Source organism: Carassius carassius, chromosome 46 (assembly GCF_963082965.1).
Source record: "Carassius carassius chromosome 46, fCarCar2.1, whole genome shotgun sequence".
Lineage (NCBI taxonomy): Eukaryota > Metazoa > Chordata > Actinopteri > Cypriniformes > Cyprinidae > Carassius > Carassius carassius.
Genome location: NC_081800.1, coordinates 18,558,025 through 18,578,112, shown reverse-complemented (window position 1 = coordinate 18,578,112; position 20,088 = coordinate 18,558,025). Strand labels below are relative to the sequence as shown.

At 36.0% G+C, this 20,088-nt stretch overlaps 2 protein-coding genes across 2 annotated transcripts; both read left to right on the top strand.

The window, feature by feature from the left end:
• Nucleotides 1-449: 449 nt before the first annotated feature.
• On the top strand, nucleotides 450-13,913 carry LOC132128831 (transmembrane protein 201). The gene is made up of 11 exons (XM_059540192.1): nucleotides 450-676; nucleotides 1,841-1,961; nucleotides 2,290-2,478; nucleotides 2,595-2,774; nucleotides 3,119-3,471; nucleotides 6,210-6,413; nucleotides 8,826-9,052; nucleotides 12,064-12,126; nucleotides 12,270-12,551; nucleotides 12,875-13,003; nucleotides 13,102-13,913. Exons 1-11 carry the CDS (start codon nucleotides 567-569, stop codon nucleotides 13,197-13,199), a joined length of 1,956 nt encoding a protein of 651 aa, XP_059396175.1. The 5' UTR covers nucleotides 450-566; the 3' UTR covers nucleotides 13,200-13,913.
• A 4,355-nt stretch (nucleotides 13,914-18,268) lies between these two features.
• Nucleotides 18,269-19,679, top strand: LOC132129394 (forkhead box protein L2-like). Its single transcript, XM_059540972.1, has one exon. It carries the CDS (start codon nucleotides 18,339-18,341, stop codon nucleotides 19,125-19,127), a length of 789 nt encoding a protein of 262 aa, XP_059396955.1. The 5' UTR covers nucleotides 18,269-18,338; the 3' UTR covers nucleotides 19,128-19,679.
• The last annotated feature ends 409 nt before the right edge of the window (nucleotides 19,680-20,088 follow it).

The following is a 20,088-nucleotide window of genomic DNA, read 5'->3' as shown; positions in this document are numbered from 1 at the left end:
TCTATAAAACTTGTGAATGGCTGTTACATCTGTTGCCTCAAGAGGGCAAGTTTATACCATATAAACCTGCTTCAGTTCACTTTCTCGAAAAAGCAAAGTGGTCCGTTTTATTTATTGAATGGACGGCGTATAACAGTAATTATAGGCAATGTAATGTAATTTCTGCACAGATAAAGCAAATGGTTTAATGTTAAAAAGGGATTTAAAATGTCAAAACGTATAATTAATGAAACTGTGCAAAACGTAACTTTGCAACATAGGTATGGAGTGTAACAAAAACAATATTGTACAAAATTTATTTTATTTTTTATTTAAGAACTGATCATTTATGTCTGATTAATTGTATATTTTATTATTTTGATATTTATATAAATATCATAATATTTTAAAATTATTATTACTTAATCCCGTTTAGAATTCCAACTTTTATTTTGACATGTCTTGATAGCGCGCTCATGACCTGGATATGACCATGCTGTAGCTTGATGCGCGCTACTGTTGCCGCATGCACTACTCCAGCCTGTGGCTTCTTGTGAATAACACTAAAGTAAATATCCCGTTTTGCAATGGAGTCCTTTAACCAAATATTACTACAGTACCCGCCATTTGTAGTTGGAGGTGTCGGAGCAACGGCGATTGCTGCAGGAGGAGCGCTAATCTATAGAATTGCAACCAGGTATTGTGTCCCTGCCATTAAGATGTCGCTGGGCTTTGTATAACAGACATCTATATTTAGCAAGGGTTACGAACTACACTGCACTTTTCACGGTTTCCTATATAATTAATAGGCACTGGCAGTAGTATTTTCTACACCTCGGCCATGAAAAATACGTGTGCACGCGCGGAGATATTCAATGGCACGCGCTACACAAACAAGCGCGAGAGATTTCGTAAAATGGCAAGTCTGTGGTACTTAAACAGACCAGAATTGCCCGTTATATTAATATTTTCTACCACAAATATTACAGTTATCGTTAATTTGAAAATCAATTATTAATTAAGGCACTGGTTCCTTTTTAAAGGCAATGGTGCTTAAGTTGAAACCAATAAACAAAGTAACTGTTAACTATGCTATTTTGACGGAAAACTGATTACCGTGGTAAGAGCAACTTATTTGTAAAAGACTTATATATATCAAACAGTCAAAAATGATGCGTATAGTGCTAGACTGAAAGCAATAATGTAAGATCCCATCATTAATCCTTCTTTTATTGGACAAATGCTCTGCTGTGACGTTAAATGAATCAGTCATATTAGTATTGATTAAATATTTGTATTGAGTAATAAATCGTAAGTACTATTTATTTTTCTAGTCCACAGTAATTATTAATAAGATGTGATTTATTTCCTGGATTTTAATTCCTTCACATTTCTGCCTAATGGTTTATATGCTATCACTTGTCTCAATGTGGGCGACGTTATCATCTTTTATAATGTCACAGGCTGAATTTGTTAGTGTAATCAAGCCCCTATCAGCCTGTAAATAGAAACTTAATTCATGCTACTGTTAGGTTATCATTCTCAGGTTTGGAGATACTGATTGTGCTGTCTAGAAAAACAAAATCCCAGTTTTACTTTAGATTCAAGACTCAGGCTTTGCATTAGTTTCCACGGAATGTCTTGCATGTCCCATGGAATTTGATACAACCAAAAACACTGGAGCGCTGTAGTCCTAATTATTGTCTGTCTGCAAAACAGGCCTGTGACCTGTTAATTGAGAATCACTACGGTGTTCTGTCAGGTCAATATTAATGGGAGTATTGTATTACAGTTGTTTTCTGTTATTAATGCATGGTAATTTGCAGTAGTTCTCCTAAAAATGACTCCTCTTATTCGACAGGAAAAAACCAACTCATGTCAAAGTGAATTGTTGGTTCTGCAATCAGGACACAGTTGTCCCCTATGGGAACAGAAACTGCTGGGATTGTCCATACTGTGAACAGTATAATGGCTTTCAGGAGGTATTTACTTTATTTAGACAAAACATATTACATTTTACATCTATTTTTTTATACACTACCTTTCAAAGTTTGGGGTTGGTAAGAATTGTTTCAATGTTTTTGAAAGATCTCTATTATGCTGACCAAGAATGCATTTATTTGATCAAAAATACAGTAAAAACTGTAATATTGTAAAATTAATTTTAAAAATAACTTGTATTATAAGTGTCTTTTTGTGTGTGTTTGTGTGTTTTCTATTATAATTTAAAAAGGTTTTGCTGTGTTGCTGATGCAGCTTTTGGATATGCTATAAATGAGTTTTTGTTTTGTGCTTGTTTTTGACCTGTAGAACGGGGACTACAACAAGCCCATTCCTGCTCAATACATAGAGCATCTCAACCATGGCATTTCGGCCGGTGTCCCGGAGACACCGAAGACTCTGCAGTGGGTCAACTGTCAAATGCTTCTGTGCAAGAAGTGCAACAATAACCAGACAGTGAAGATTAAGCAGCTGGCCTTGTTCATCCCCAGGGATGATGTAGGTTTAACATTCACCCATTTAATTTCAAGATGACTAAAGCCTGCTTTTTATCAAAAACGAGTAACATGGAAGCAACTGCACATTTTAAAGTAATATTTTACCAATAATGACAGGAAAACTATGATGAGGAGATCGAGGTATATAAGCACCACCTTGAGCAGACCTTCAAGTTGTGCCGGCCGTGCCAGACAGCAGTGGAGTACTACATCAAACACCAGAACCGACAGCTGCGGGCTCTGCTCTTCAACCACCAGCTCAGACGCAGTCGGGATGCTGATAAAGCCTTTATTAAGGTGGTGATCTCTGTATATTTATATGGTTTCAGATCAAGCCACAAGACTTGACATGAAAAATCCAGAAGATTCCATGTTTATAGCACTCTGAAGTTTGATTAGGTGCTTGACATGGAGAAATTGCACTGAATTTAGATGTTGCCCAGATAAAACTGGAATTTTACTACAACCTAGGTATCGTTTGTGACGTGTATCAAGAGTAATTAATGACCAGTCTTTGACTAGTGTTTTCTTAAACTGCAGATAAATGTGTGGAATTGATTGCCAGAGATAAGGGAATACCTGTTCTGTCTTGCTTCTTTTGTGTTTGGAGTATTTTATTCATTTTTTATCCTTTTCTACAGAACAGCTACTCCCTCACCACTCCTGCCTGGCTGATCTTGCTCCGAGTCCTTGCGTTTCTCGCCTGTGCCTTCCTTGTAGCTGTTGCTCTGTCCGGATCTGGAGATGTGGCCTCTTCCGTCATGCAGACCTTAAGCGGAGGAGTCACCCCACCTAAACTCTCCATCCAAAATGAGAGTGAAAGCAATGCTGAGGCGGGCAGCATGATGTGGGATGATCTGGTGGGTCTTCTGCCAGAAAAGGCTGTGGAGAACGCTCAGCTCGTCTGGCAGTCCGGAAGCGAACATCAGATGGCCGTGGCCTCTGTTGGTCTCCTAACTTGCATCACAGGTGTCTTAATGGCAGGACCTGTCAGGTGAACCAAATAAAATATACATCATTTATTTAATGAAAAATGCGTTTACCAATTTGTGCGTATTTTTTACATTAAAATTTGTATGTGCTTTAAATTATGAACTGCTAATTGTGTTTTTAGAATTTTTGTGTGAATAAATGTGTGTACCTAGAAATATATATAAATTGTACCTTATAGCAAATATAAAAATGTTATATGTGTGTGTGTATATATATATATATATATATATATATATATATATATATATATATATATATATACATACATACAAACAAACACACACACGCATAGAGAGAGAGAGATAGATAGATAGGATTTTTAAATAAAATATATATATATATATATATATATATATATATATATATATATATATATATATATATTATTTATTTATTTAAAAATCCTTTCTATCTCTCTTTCTGTGTGTGTGTGTGTGTGTGTGTGTGTGTGTGTGTGTGTTAGAGGTCTTCACGGGTCCAAAAATTCGTGCCCGAACCTGAAAGAGACCCGTAATGTACTACACCGAACCGACCCGGACCCGTCTAATGGCGCTTTTCCATTACCAGTACCGCCTCGACTCGCCTCAGCTCGGCTCGCTTTTCGCTCCGTTTTCCATTGCAGATAGTACCTCCACAATAGTACCTGGTTGTCATAGCGACGCTGCAGGAAACTGCCGTGATGTAATCTTCTACGCGACACACACCCGCTACCCACACACACAGGACAATGGAGGAAATCGAGTGCATGTTGTTTTTGATCCTCGGGATATTTTGGATATATCACGCAATCTCTGGCCAAACTTTTAAAAAATGGCGGGGTTATTCTGGATTCTATCTGGATACTATTGCTGGCGCGTGTAATGATGACGCAGTGAATAGTGAAGATTCTCTCTGACCAATCAGCAGTCTGCTGTGTTTTCACGTCACATTATAGTATCGCCTCAGCTCGCTTGGAACCTCGCCGGAGGTGGTACGAAAAAAAGTACCTGGAAGGCGGTACAGGTACAACTTTTACACTGTGGAAAACCAAACAGAGCCGAGTTGAGGCGAGCCGAGGCGAGCTGGTACTGTGTAGTGGAAAAGCGCCATAATATTTCAAAAGCTGGACCCGGACCCGTGTAGATCCGAGAAATGCCTACCCGGACCCGACCCAAACCCGTATATTATTTGAAATCTGGACCCGAACCCGCCGGGAAGACACAGACCCGACTTGACCCGACGTTCACATATTCCACCATAAATTGCTATTACAAGTCAATAAACCTGTTGCGAAAAATACAGCTTTTTGTCTTACCTAATTTAAAGAGCAGTAGTCTCTCTTCCTTGTACCTGACTGCCTGTGATGCATTGATTACAATCCCCCGACAAGAAAGTTATTAATGTTATTCCTCTCGTTATTCCAAGTCCAAGCTGAATCCACTCATTATTTCAGCTTCAAAAGTCCACTTGATGTCACGGTGACGGATGACAAATGCTACTGTGCACATGTACATTCTGACTCGAGTTAATTCGCATAATAACTTCGACTGTTTGCCCTTTTGAACTATAATAACGATCGCTCGTGCAATGCCATGGCCGCTGACGTTATTTATTTGCTATCATCTGATCTCTGTGCTCTCTGCTCTGCATCGAGTCTGAATCTGAACCACTAAAACTTTAAGATTAAACGGTTCATTTATAATATTATAAAAATGGGAGAAAATGTAAAACGCGGTTTGGCGGTCGAAGTGTCCCTCACTGGTTGCCATAGAAACATGAAACGCGCTCGAGACTGCACATGCGTGCTAGCTGTATCAACCTAAAATGCTTTAACGCAGTTTGAGCGTCATAGAAAACATTCATGTGACAGTTCACCTCAGATTGTGTTGCTGATTTGAAATATATTAAATATGAGTGTGTCAAGTCTGCAAGCATTAATACCGTGCGTGCACTTGTATTAACTCTGAATCTGCGCGCTCTGCTTGTAAAAGCAGAGAGAGAGAGAGATCACTTTTTTTGGCTCCCTCTTTTCTTTTCCTAATTTTACAAGTTGCAAGTTACAAAAAACACAAGCAGTCTTTGATCATGGCCGGGTGTTCTCCGAGTCCAATGACTCCGATCGCACTGGTATTACACACAATGTTAAACAGACCCGGGACCCGGGACCCGAGGTAATAGATTCGGACCCGACCTGGACCCGGCTGATGATTTAAAATATAGACCCGAACCCGTACGGGTCCCGGGTCGGGTCCGGGGTCGACGGGTCTCGGGTGCACTGTGAAGACCTCTAGTGTGTGTGTGTATATATATATATATATATATATATATATATATATCACATATACACACACACACACACAGAGAGAGAGAGAGATATGATGGTTGCACTTTATTTTACAGTACGTGTACTTATATGTACTTATAGTGTACTTACAGTGTATTTATCTAAGAAAGTTCTGGCAATAAAAGGTAACTACATAGGGTAGGGTTAGATTTAGGAGTAGGTTCAGGGTTAGTACCTAGTTATTACATAGTTATTATTGTAATTATAATAAGTACATTGTATGTACATGACGAACAGGACTGTAAAATAAAGTGCTACCGATATGATTTTTAAATAAATAAATAATATTATATATATATATATATATATATATATATATATATATATATATATATATATATAAATTAGTTTATATATGTATGTAAATTTATTTTTATTTTAAATCTCCGCTAAATATATATTCTTTTCTTTTCAAGGTTGAGGAGGATTGACGCTATGGCCTCTGTGCTTTGGCTTCTGGTGATATGTTTTTATCTGGCAGAGTGTTATCTCAAGACGGACTTCCCTGATTGGTTGGAAATGGTCAAGTTGGGCATCACTTCTGTGTGTTGTCTGGTGGGATTCGCTGCCGCTGTGGCAACACACAAATCCACGACTCAGAGAAGAGCCAGAGCTCGCAGGTCAGAATCTGAGTAGTGACACTATAACAAGATATTTTATGGGATCTGTAATCGATGATACTTTTGGGACATTTAGAAACAAGGGTTTGATTTTTGGGACCATTTTTCTCCCAACTGTCTTCAATTTACACTAACTAATGCACTCATTATAAACCTTCATGGCCAAGATACTTGCTAAATAGGCCTTTTATACACTGTGCTAAAATATAAAAAATATAGTCTGTGTGGATGAGCTTGCTCAAATTACTAGAAAAAGATTGTTTATTGCCTTTTTGTAGAATAGTGCTTGACATTACCACTGTGCCACTAATTTGAGGTTTGGAGCAGGTTGAATTCACAGGTTTGGAGTAGCTTATAAAGATACAGTCTAGTTCATGAGTAAAATGCATTGTTCACCAAGAAATCATAATGGTGCTTAGGCAGCATAGAATTTAAAATTAAAATGTACAAAACATTTAACTTAAACCACCTAAAAAAATATACCTAACTGTAACAAAAAATACTGATATTATCAGTATTTAGCTTTTTGTTATATTTTAGCTCAAGTACTCGGCTTTAAGGTTAACCTACAGCTTAACACATTTGAGAGAGAAATATTTGTGCCTTTCTTTGTTTATTCTGAATCTCAAGTCTGTCTCCATCACCAGGTTGATTTTGGAATCATTACATCAGTAAAGAATGTATGCAATAATTTGTGTTTAAAGATACAGAAAATTAGCTGACTTTGCATAGCACTATGCTTATTATATTATGAACATTATATTTTCTTTACAATGTGTGACATTGTGACGGTATGACTATACATTGTATGTTTTTGTAGGTTTGCATCACTGTATTTCCCAGGTTACTGTACGCATGTGGTTATGAAGTTTTTTTTTTTTTTTTGCTGTGATCAAAGTAAATACTAATGTGACTTAGACACTTATAGTCTGCAACTTTTTTGCTATTTAAATTAATTATTTTCATTTCCATTAGATGTGTATCAACTTGCACAGATCTTATGGTACCTGTCCAACTCTGACGAGCTTTAATATTTATATTTTTGTATTACCCATTTAATTTTGTATTAAGTGAAGTATGCCTAATGTAAAGCTTCATTAGCTTTTTTATGATGACTTATTATGCACATTTCACTTATTTGAGTATTTGACTGTAGACATCAGTATTGTTGAAATATTTAGTTTCATGTATCCTTATTATCATAGTTTTGCTTGCCAAGGCCGATGGTTGGTAAATACTAATAATAGTGTGCATTTAGACTTGACGTCGATACAAGTATCTCAAAATGGTGTGTAACATTTGTTCAGCACAGCATTGTATTTTTTTAAGTATATTTGATCCTTCATTGACTAATTCATTACTAGACAAGTTTATATTGTCCGGAAGTATGATGCCTCCCTAATTTCATATGATTTCAAATGTGAGTAAATGAGTAAAACCGTTTTTAGCACTGATGATTTATTGTGGTAGGACCTGTCAAGGTGAAATCACAGATCTGTTCATGTTGTACCAGAAGGAGCATGGTGATGTCAGAGATTGATTATTGGAAGGAAAGTATTTGGGTTTTGCCTCTTTTATATTAGTTCTGCTTTATCTTGTCAAATCCAGGTTTTTAACTAAGTGAAGACTTTGATTTGCACCAGCTTAGATCTTATAAGCAGTTAAATTACCATAAAACGTTCAACTAGAATCTCAAATGGACCTGAATATGTTGTGGCCTCTAACCACTACAAATCTAAAAATCAGTTTGGAGCTTTTTGATACTTCATTGCCCCCAGGCTGGAAATAGTTGCCTGTGAAAACCTTCAACTGATATTATGATTTTTTGGCATTGCTGTGCTTTTTCTGATATCTCAACATCTGCTCAGTGGTTTCTAGTGTTTTTTGACATGGAATGACCCCAGAGATATAATGTGAAATGGACAACTGCATTGTTGAATGGTGTGAAACCGTTTCCGTCCAGAAACTTAAGCTCATATTTGTTGTTGTAATGTTGAAGCAGCATGTTGGAGCAATCACTGTATTATACTTGGGTTGTATTGCATATTTTTTTAAACCCTATTGTATTATTTAACCCTATTATGAAAGTTAAATAAAACAATGATAAAATGTGAACTGTCTGTTTGCCATTTATTTATTTAGATTTAGATCACATTAAAGACAGTTTGAGATGGTAGCTTGTTGCGCTTTTTTTAATTAAAGTCACTGTCCATTGTCTGAACTGAACAAGTGGATATTGACTGGGATATTACTGATGAATAATTTCATACATTTGCAGATATGCTACCTTCTATTATCTTATTATCTGTGATGAAATCTTTACATACAATCTTTACAGTCCATAACAGTAACTGAAGAGATATTTGCTCCATTAAAATGAGCAGTGGACCAATTCTCATCTGTCTGTTGCAGGTATTTGTCTGGCAGTTCACCTGGGCCGTACTACAGTAATCACTGTCCCCCGCTGTCTGCACCTGTGTCTGGATCCTCCACCTTCATCCCAACACCTCCTCCCAACCTGTCACAGCTGCTCATCCGCCAGCAAAGCCACAGAACGCGCAAAGCCTCTCCCTCATCGCTCCCTGGGCGACTCAACAAGGCCCTCTCTCTGGGAACTATCCCCTCCGTAGCACGAGCAGGTAAAGCCTAAGACAGATGCACATTGTCATCTGAAGTCCTTTTAGTTTTCTAAGAAGTTTAATGAAATTTTACATATATATATTATAAATCCTTATATTATGCAAAATTTCTTTTATAAAAAATACATTAACATTGTGAAATATTTTTACAATTGAAAATACCTTTTCTTTCTGAATATCTTTCAAAATTTATTTTATTCCTGTGATGGTCAAGCTGAATTTTCGGCATCCATTACTCCAGTCTTCAGTATCACATAATCCTTCAAAAATCATTCAGAAATCAGAAACATTTCTTATTATCAGTGTTAAACCAGTTTTTGCTATTTTTGTGGAAACCATGACACACTTCTATTCAAAACTTTGGTAAGGAAAGTAATATTTGAAGAAAAGCTGTCTTGAGCAAGGACAACTAAAATTAATTAAAAATATAATTATAGAGTGTTAAAAAAAAGATTTATTTTACAAGTAAATTCTTTTCTTTTGAAATTTCTATTTATCTGATAATCCTGAGAATTGTATCATGGTATCCACAAAAATGTTGAGCAGTTTCAACATTTTTAATAAGAACTATTGTTAATAATTGAATGCCAATAATAATTGATAATAAAAAAAAAAAATTCAGCTTTGCCATCACAGAAATAATTACACTTTAAAATATATTCAAATAGAAAACATTTAGTTTAAACTGTCATTTTGCAAGGTTTTACGATATTACTATTTTAACTGTCATTGATCAAAAAAATGCCTATAGCCTGCTGATACAAAAATTAAAATCATTTTAAATAAAACTAATTAGAATTAAATAATTAACAATGAAAATGAATGGGTTATGCAATGAAATGGGCTTTTTTGTAAAATAGTTGTAATCGTTGTAGAAAAGCCTTCACTTTGTTTGTGAAGTTAAGAGCTGTGCTGCTATAGTGAGAGGCCCCAGGTGCTGTTTTGTGGAACCAATGCAGAAGTGCATGATGGGAAAGATATGGGTCACTGATTGACTTAATGAATGGTACGAGAAACTCAGCTCACTCTTCACCCCAGACGGTGCCGCACCTAGCAGGGGAATTTTGCCAACTGCCAAAGAAAACTGCGAAAGTGTGATTGAGAAATAGGTTTTTTGATGTCTCCAGTTGCCTGCATGCTAAAGGGATTTTCCCACCACTGATGAGCTTCCAGTTATAGGAAGGGATTAATTTACATTGGTTTATTAAAGTGCCCCCATTAAAGATTTTTTTAAATTACCTTTCATGCAGTGTGTAACACAGCTCAAAGTGAATGAAAACATCCTGCAAAGTTTTAAATCTGAAAGTGCAACATGTTGACATCAACAAGAAACATTAGCATTTTGCCCGCCTACTTGTTGCATTTGCAGATCTGGGGAAAACTTGATTTTCGCGTTTGGTCTAAATGAAAATGAAAATGGTGGCATAGGAGCGGTAAAAATAATTGGAAATGAGCCCAATCACCGCAGATTAGAGTCACTCAAAGCAGGGATTTGGAAAAATTAATCGTTAAGATAATGTTTGGGAGTCGTTAAGCAAGTAATGTAAAAATAAATGCATATTATAAGTGTTTTTGGCATTGCATGCGGGGACTACCAAAACATGAACCTTTCATAACCCATAATAGAGGCACTTTAGCAGCTGATCTTTTTCATTTTATGCCATTTAAATTTAAAAGAATAGTGAACATTTAAATGAAATTTGCCTTAATTTACTCCCCGTCATGCTGTTCAAATCCTGTATGTTGTTATTGTTTCAGTGGAACAATTTTTCTCTATTACAGCTCCAAAAATGGAGTAGTGTGAGGAACCTTATTCACTGTTAATGACCTCCATATCAGCTCTCATATCAGATATGATGCAGATCAATATTATGAACTATCAGTGTATGAAAAGATATTTAAAAATTCATATTTTGTGAAACCGGTTTGGAGCTACATGAATAAATCATATATTTTTTTTATTCCTGCCTTTGTGGAGAAAAAAAAAAGTTGGCTCACAGTTTTGACATGGCATAGCCTCGAACATATTGTTCCTACTATATATCAAAAGGGATTCCAGGGGTAACGACTTGGTCTGCCAGAGTTTTTAACTTTGACCCTTCAGTAAATGGGACTTTGTAATACACACAGGATTTAAAGCCTGGGATCAGGGTGATGTCGGGAGTGGTGTTTAAATGACTGTTGTGAGAGGGTAGAAGAATGATGGTTCGTTTCATGTGTGAATCTTCAGACGAGACCAGATGAGATGGCAAACGTCTGCCTCCTGTTATCAGATGCAGTGGCTCGGCAGGTGGGATAAAAAAAGGGCCAGAGCTTGTTCTTTACGCTTTTGATTTAATCACACACACGTTTGATTCTTTTTCCACCTCATTGCATTATATAGAGATGGGTATGTAATTGTGATCTTTAACAGCTAACAAATATTTAGTTTTAAGAAATATCACTGAGAGTCTAGTGAGATCTCTCACAGCTCATTTTTACAGAAGCATTAGAATATCACTCATCTCCCCGTCACACTTCTACAGGAAGTCTTGAAAAGGCTTGTGTGTAAGCAGGGCCGGTACCTGCTCCATCATGCACCTTCACCCATCTGCTTTATAATGTTCAGTAATGGTGTTGCTCCTCTCCACGGCTGCAGCTGTGTTGGCTCAACATAAGGAGACATTCCTGGAATGACAGTATGAGTGTGTTAAATGACTCCACTTTGCAGTTGGATGCTTGTGTTGTATAAGAAAAAAAAAATGCTAGGAATTTCTATCAGTCTTTTGTGCGATAGCTCCTTTTCACTTTTTGTGGAATTAGCCATGCAAGTGTTTTAAACAAGAAACTATAGTTGTACTGGCATTCAGAAGTTTGATCATATTAGAATGATTTCTGAAGGATCATGTGACACTGAAGACTGGAGTAATGATGCTGAAAATACAGCTTTGCTATCACAGGATCAAATTACATTTATAAAACAGAAAAAAAGGTTATTTAAAATTGTTATGATACTGGCCTTTTATTTCTAGATTCAGGTTTCCTCTTCAGTGGGAGTAGACCATCTTCACAGTGTAAAGACTCTCCACCTTCAGGTAACTCAAAAGAAGTGAAGGAATGGTTGCATACATCTATAAGAACTAAAATCCGATAAATCATACATGATATAGTCAATTACTTAACCAGTCACATCACCATTTAATAAACACTATGCAATTTCTTTCATTTTTTAAAATAGATTACTACTCCCTAAAATCTGGAAGCCGACCCTCTTCTCCTGGACCGTCTCCAACCCCATCTGTGGCAGGATCCGTCACTTCCACCTCTAGCTCTGCCAGGCAGCGCCGGCCACTCATCAGCCCAGCCAGACTCAACATCAGTGGGCAAAAGCTGCAGCTCTTTTCCGCTCCTCCAGAGCCTTTTATTTTGGCTTCACCTCCTCCCTTTCTTTCAGAGCAAAACCATGTGCACAGCGGAGGATTCTTGCCTGATGTTCCACACTTCCATTCACAGAATCATGGTATAGGACACTTTTGGACGTAGTTTTTTTTTTATTTTGTGTTAATCATTTGAGCTGATTGATAGCATAGAGTGGCCCCACAAATTTTAATGTGTGATTGTGACTTTGTTGTTGTCGTTTTATTTGTCAGCTTTTATTTACTTATTTTCAGTGGCCAAATGCTTTTTGGAGGCTGTTGCTATTTTTGAGGAATGATCTTTAGTCTATTTATATATAAGTATTACTTAAAAATTTAATTGTACTACTAATTACCACAATTTAACATCTTATTTATATGTTCTGTTTTCAAATTTTTAATTTGAATGATTTTGTTTGGGATTCAGGTTCACTGATCGATGAGGGCAGTGTGTTTGAGCATGTGGAGAAGCGAATGGACAGCTCCTCTGCATCGTCAGATTGCCATGTAGACACGACCACAGGAAATGGAACTGACAGCAGTCCTGGATGGAAGGGTACAAATAGGAAGTTCATTACAGTAGTAGTGTTTAAACCAACTAGGTTACTCTGTTCCGCATAATAATTAGTTTGTATGTTTTTGTTGTCTTCACAGGTTTTTGGGGGTTGACCCTTTGGCCTGGTGTACTGTTTACCAGCTTGACCATTAACTTATCCTTTATCTGCGTCTATCTCTATTACAATTGGAGATGAGAATATAGATCAGATCTTAGAAGTTCAGCAGTTTGACTGGTCTTTGTCACCTGTGTGCTCGCTCGGTAAATCTGGGATCTTTACAGGAAATATGTGGATAGCATTACCCTTGGGTGACGACTACAACTTTATACTTGCTGCTCAACAACTGTGGAGATAAAAAAGGATAATAATTGAATTCTCACTTAGATGAGACGACCGTGTTCTCTTAACTTGAGCTCTGGTAAATGCATCTGAGATTCTACGTTATGCCGCAAAGTATGATGTGGGCTTTGTAAAACATGTTCTTGTGTATGTTCAATCATTTCTTTGTGTTTTTTAACACTGGACATGTTTCAGATGAATGATTGTGCAGTTAAGTTTAACAAAAAAGATGTCTGTTGGGTATAGAAAAATGTATAACTTTATAAAAACTTTGCGATATAGCTGTACATTAAGTGTTTCTGTTTATCCTACTTCCTCAAAGGATAATTCTGTGTCATGTCATTATCCTGATGATGTGATATTATAAGGTGCAATATGTTTGTTGATCTACTCTTGTCAACAATATGACACTGAAAGATTTGGTTTAGCAAATGTCTGTTACTGTGCCCATTGAGCCTCTGTCTCTGTTTCATGATTCAACTTATAATGTCAAGGGAAACAGGATAACATTAATATTTTGTACATAAAAGTGTTTCAATTAACAGATTGAAATAAATCTCCATTGTAATAGTTATTAGTTTTGGCGTCTTCTGTAAAAAAAAAAATGTACACATTAAAAAATAAATGAACAAATAAAATATCTTCTTTGCATTGCTCCTTTTCTCTAGTTTGCTTCCTAATTTCTGGCATTGTATGTTATAAATATTGGTTTTTTGACAAATTGCTTATGCTCGACATTTTGGATAAAAGCGTCTACTAAATGCATAGATGTAAATGTAAACCTTTCAGCTTTCAGAAACTCTGAGCATGTATTTGTAAAGTCATTTGCTTAGTAAACCGGTCAACAGGGAAGGTCGTTTTAAGGGTTTTCCTTGATCTTCTTGATAAGTTACATTTTGTGTTGCATTTCCCATATCATGAAACATTCACTTGTTCTTGCATGTTGCCCTTTTGAATTGTGTTATAAGAAAACAATGCAATAATTTTTTTAAAAATTTGTAAGGAAAAACATACTATGGGAACTGAAAGTAAATTATAAAAAGTTTTCCAGAGTACCAAAGTTTATCTTTCTCCATCACTGGCTTAGCATAGACAGACTGTCTCATGAAAGAACGATAACAATCTGAATTCTCTCAGTATAGGGCATTATACAGCTCAGTATAATGTAGTAGGTGGTTATTTGAGAGATGATTAGGGTTTCAATGTTTTCCAAAAAGTAATGAACAGAATGCAAAATCAATTTCAAGCAATTAATATGTTTGGTGTTCAGAAGCTAGCAAATTCAGATAGATTTCTATAATTTCTTTCTCATTTGTATGATATAGTTACTCTTGCAGTGTTGTGAATGTGCTGATTTTAATGGAGGTATCTGAAGATCTGAGGCACTTAGCAATGCATCTGACAATACACATAAAGATGAAACTGGCAGGGTGGGAAATTCCCAAAGAAAAAAAGGCATGTTATTACATGCATCTTGGAGTAAGAATGTTTTATGTTATTTTACCTGTGGTCAATTATATATACTGTACATTCCATAAATGATTGTGATATCACATCAAATTTGATAGATTTTCAGGAAAACTTAAAAATGTTACACTAATGTTCAAAAGAATATCTAATTTCTCTCCTTAATTATTCTTGTTCAGATGATTTATAAATCAGAGCCATGGTTGGATGACTCCACTCCTTTGCTTAGATTTGTCAGAAAGCAAAAATATCTTTACGGTTTCATTCGAAATCTTTATAATCTGCCTGGTGGATTCTCAGAAAGCAGCTAAAAAAGCAAGAGCTAAATACTTCTCTGATATTATCAGTAAATATACTCATAACCCTTTTCATTTTCCAGCAGGATTTGGCACCTGCCCACACTGCCAAAAGCACCAAAAGTTGGTTAAATGACCATGGTGTTGGTGTTCCTGACTGGCCAACAAACTCACCAGGCCTAAACCCCATAGATAATCTATGGGGTAGTGTCAAGAAGAAAATGAAAAACAATAGACCAAAAAAATGCAGATGAGCTGAAGGCCACTGTCAAAAAAAATTGGGCTTCCATACCACCTCAGCTGTGCCACAAACTGATCACCTCCATGCCATGCTGAATTGAGGCAGTAATTAAAGTAAAATGAGCAAAGTATTAAGTACATGTACAGTAAATTAGCATACTTTACAGAAAGCAAACAATTTACTAAAAATTTTTTTTTTTGGTCTTACGAAGTATTCTAATTTGTTGAAATTTTGAGTTTTTTTGTTAAATGTGAGCCAAAATCATCACAATTAAAAGAACCAAAGACTTAATCTACTTCAGTCTGTGTGCATTGAATTCATTTAATACACAAATTTCACAATTTGATTTGAATTACTGAAATAAATTTACTTTTCCATGACATTCTAACTTATTAACTTAGTTAATTCTTAATAACTTAATTCTAACTTAGCATGCAGTTGTACCGCTGTTGTTTAAAAAGCCCAATGCTGATGTAAAGAGTCAGATGATTCTGGTGAAAATGCCATTTTGATTTTACTTGATCTGAATGCTGCTTTTGACACGGTAGATCACAATATCCTTTTGTTACATCTTGAACATTGGGTAAGCATTAAGGATATAACACTATACTGTGGTTTGAGTCATATTTTAAATCCAGGACATCAGTGGCAATTTGCCAGTTTTTCTCATTCTTTTCTCATTCTCATTCTCATTTTCTAATTTTTCTCATCTGCTTCTCTCTCCTGTGGGGTTCATCAAGGGGGCATTTTGGGGCAATTAAACTCTGTACATGCTTCCATTTGATAATATAATTAGGAATTATTGCATTTAATTTCTATGCTGATGATCCTCAGCTGCATGCTTGATTTAAATCTAGACATTCTCTGCACCCTCTCATGGACTTTTTTGAGGATATTAAATGGTGGATGGAAAATTATTTCCTCCAGCTTAACAAATAAAAAAACAACAATGAGGTGATTAGCTTTGGTCCTTCTAAAACTAGAATCTATAGTAACATACAAAAAATAATAATAATCAGGTTTTTGAGCATTGTCTTGCCTTTCGAGACTTGGAAAACAACCACAAATGGACTAATGTAATTTTTTTTATATTTTAAACTTCTCCAGTCTTCATTTGCATGTTTTCAGATGGTTCAGAATGCAGTTCTAAGAACTGTTAACAAGTGCAAAAACACGTGATCACTCCGATTTTATCTTCCCCTCACTGGGTTCCTGTCTTTTTTAGAATTAAATTCAAACTTTTGCTGATTGTTTTTAAATCTCTGATTTTTAATTCAGCTCCTAATTCCCTCAGATCTGCCGTTAAAGCTATTTTATATGTTCCATGGTCACAAAATCTAGACTTAATACACATTTTTACTCTGTAGCCTTTCCAGTTATGCATGGTTTAGTAACTGTTATCTTGGAACTTTACTCAATTTTATATTTTAATTTTACTGTATTTTATGACCTTTATTAATGTATGCTGAATTTAAATGTGCTCATTAAATGAAATTTACTTAGGAAAAGACCAAAATTCATGAAGACAAGTTTATAGTAGATCAAACCTGTTGATAATGTTCAGAAAAGATGATAAAATAAAACTAACAATTGAATAGTATAACAAAAATACATTGATTGCTTGGAAAGCAAGGTCTCTGAGCTCAAGATTCATCCAGTGACAATATGCAGAACATTGCAGCTATTATAGAACACTTTACAATATGTTTCCATTTATTAACATCTGTTAACTATGACATGTATATAATAATATTAATAATAATAATGCATGAACTAACAATTATATTAAATATTTCTGAAACATTTATTAACCTTAGTTTGTCAATATGAACATTTTCTAATACATTATTAAAACAAAAGCTTTATCTGTTCATATTATTTAATGGACACAAACTAACATGAAATAACAACATTAATGAATATTGAAACAAATGTATTTCTTATTGTTAGTGAATTTTAGTTATTGCATTAACTAAGGTTAACTAATAAGACGCTACTGTAAAGTGTTACCAAAATGATGTTAATTCCTGCTAATTTTAATATCACTATGCATACAAGTCATGCAAACCGAATTATCATTACTGTAACACACAAGACTTTCATTTTCAGCCTAAATATTGCTATGATTTCATATAATTAATTCCAGTCCAATCACTATCAGAAAAAAATACTATACGTTTAAATGACTTTAAAAACCTCACTTTTAGGTTGCCTATAATTATCTATAATAAAGAAAAAAATGTACAATAAATCAAAACAGATATAAAGTAATAAATATTTTGCATTGCTAGACGTAAATGGTGTTAGGCCTATGTTGAGAATATCGCTTCATCAAATGAGGTCTTAACAAGACGGTACCTTTGATGGCGCGCTACTTTTATTTGATTGGACGGAGCAGTGGTGGGAAAACAGTGCCGAAGATTATGATTAGTTTACAGACCAGATCCTCTTTGTTTCAAGAGACATGCGCAGTCCATAAAATCATAAATGCACTAAAGTTAAATGTGTTTAAACGTTATATGATTTGCTGATATTATTTAGCCTATCCTGATTATTTTAATCAAAGGCCTGCAAGAAACGGAGCGCATAAACATAAAAAAACTATTAAGTTAAAGTATACTTTTTAGAATTATTTTAAATTAAATTGCACAATCATTCACAAAACTAAGAAAGAAAAAGAAATCATATTATTTTTATTTTATAGATGTTGGCTTTGCGCTGTTAGCAACTGTTTTTTAATGCCGGCGACATCAAACAGATGTTTACTGTAACATTTACCAAGCAGTCAAAATACGTCTGCGACCCTCGCGCGCCTCTTTCATGTTGAATTCGCGAACTTTTGACCTCTATTTCAGGATACAACAACACGAGGCAGGGCAGGTAGGTGGAGACTAAAGCAAATCCGAAACACACCTGGAATCTTTTAACTTTACACCTGTGCTGTGCGCTACAGAGAATCTCGCTTTTATTCATCCACCTCAAGCCCACCTCATGGATCGCAGAGAGGAGTCTGGAAACCTGCAATCCCGAGATAAAGCAGAGGACGGTCCGGGTACCGCGGGGGATGGAGGAGCCGCTCCAGCACCTGAAAAGCCTCCTTATTCGTATGTGGCTCTCATTGCAATGGCCATTAGAGAAAGCGAGGAGAAGAAGCTGACCCTGAATGACATTTACAGATTCATTATATCCAAGTTTCCATACTACGAGAAGAACAAAAAGGGGTGGCAGAACAGCATCAGACACAATCTGAGCCTCAACGAGTGTTTCGTGAAGATTCCCCGGGAGAATGGCGGGGAGAGGAAGGGGAACTTCTGGACGCTAGATCCTGCGTTTCAAGACATGTTTGAAAAGGGTAATTACAGGCGCAGGAGGCGCGTCAAGAGACCCTACCGAGCACCACCCTTACCGTCTGGATTTAACTTCACCGACTCGTACTACCTGCAACAGGAGCCCGTTTACTGGCAAACCCCGTTCGTCAGCACCAGTTCCTGGAGTCACCAGTCCAGCTCTCCGACGCACATCTCCAGCTACCTGCAGCCCATGCTTGGTAACGCGCGCCCTCTGTCTCCAAACGATTACGCCAACTCTCCCGTGAGTTATTACCACGGTCAACACCATCACCTTCTCCCGTCCTACAGACCGTACCACCGGCATCCGAGCGCTCTGGTACCTCTGAGCGGCATGACACCACCGGTGAGCCCGGGCGGAAGCTCCATCTCCACCTGCAGCTACCCACCGCAGAACAGCCACCCTGAACTGGTACATCATCCGTTTGACTGATGGACAGACATGTGAAAACTGATTATAAGTAGGCAAACAGTTTCATTTGGATCTAGATTTGCTTTTTTCGTTGTGAAATGTGCCGTTTCAAGTCAAACTGACTGGTTGAAATTACATCGGAATGTTGCATTCGCTGCATTAGTTTGATTACTGTATATGTACAGTAACAGGTTTACAGTTGAACATTGTTACATTATTTAACTATTGTTCTAGTTAGGAGACGAAGAACTGTTCAAACGCACTTGGTTGTAGGCAAGTTTTTAGTTTCCATAAATTTCAGCAAATGTTTAAAGAAAGCATCAAGGTACGTAGCCTACGCATATTTATTTTAGCATATGTTGAGATGTGCTGGATTAAGGAACTTAAAATGGATGTACGGATTGCATAGCTGTTTACCTTTTAAAAACGTGTTTGCTTATTTGGAAACTCTTTGCACAAGTTGTTTACAAGAGTTCTTTACACATGCAAAGGTGTATTTTCTTTAAAAAAAAATGGTTTGTATAGCGTATTGAATGGACATGTTCCGTGTCTATATTTCTGGAGTTTGAAAATATTTTTTATATGTGAATGTTCATAATCTTTTCGAATTTTTCTCTGATAAAATTCTGAAACTGGTCATGCAAGTCTCAGTTATTTTACCATTTATTTTGTATATTACTAATTACATTTAGTCAAACGTAATTATAATACAAATATTTTGGTATATAATTTAAAAAGATACACATTTATTTGTAGCAAAAAAAAAGCATTACTAACTTCTCATTGGAAAACGCTGAAAATCACTGTCTTCAACATCTAATCTATCCAGTGTCTATGTAAATGATATGTGCAGTGCAAATAATTAATTAAAATGAAAAATTATGATAAATGGTCATTAAAATCATCAGGTGATTAGTTCAAAATATGGAGCAAGAGCATGGGAATAAGTAATTCGATATAAACGCCATAATACACTTTCTAG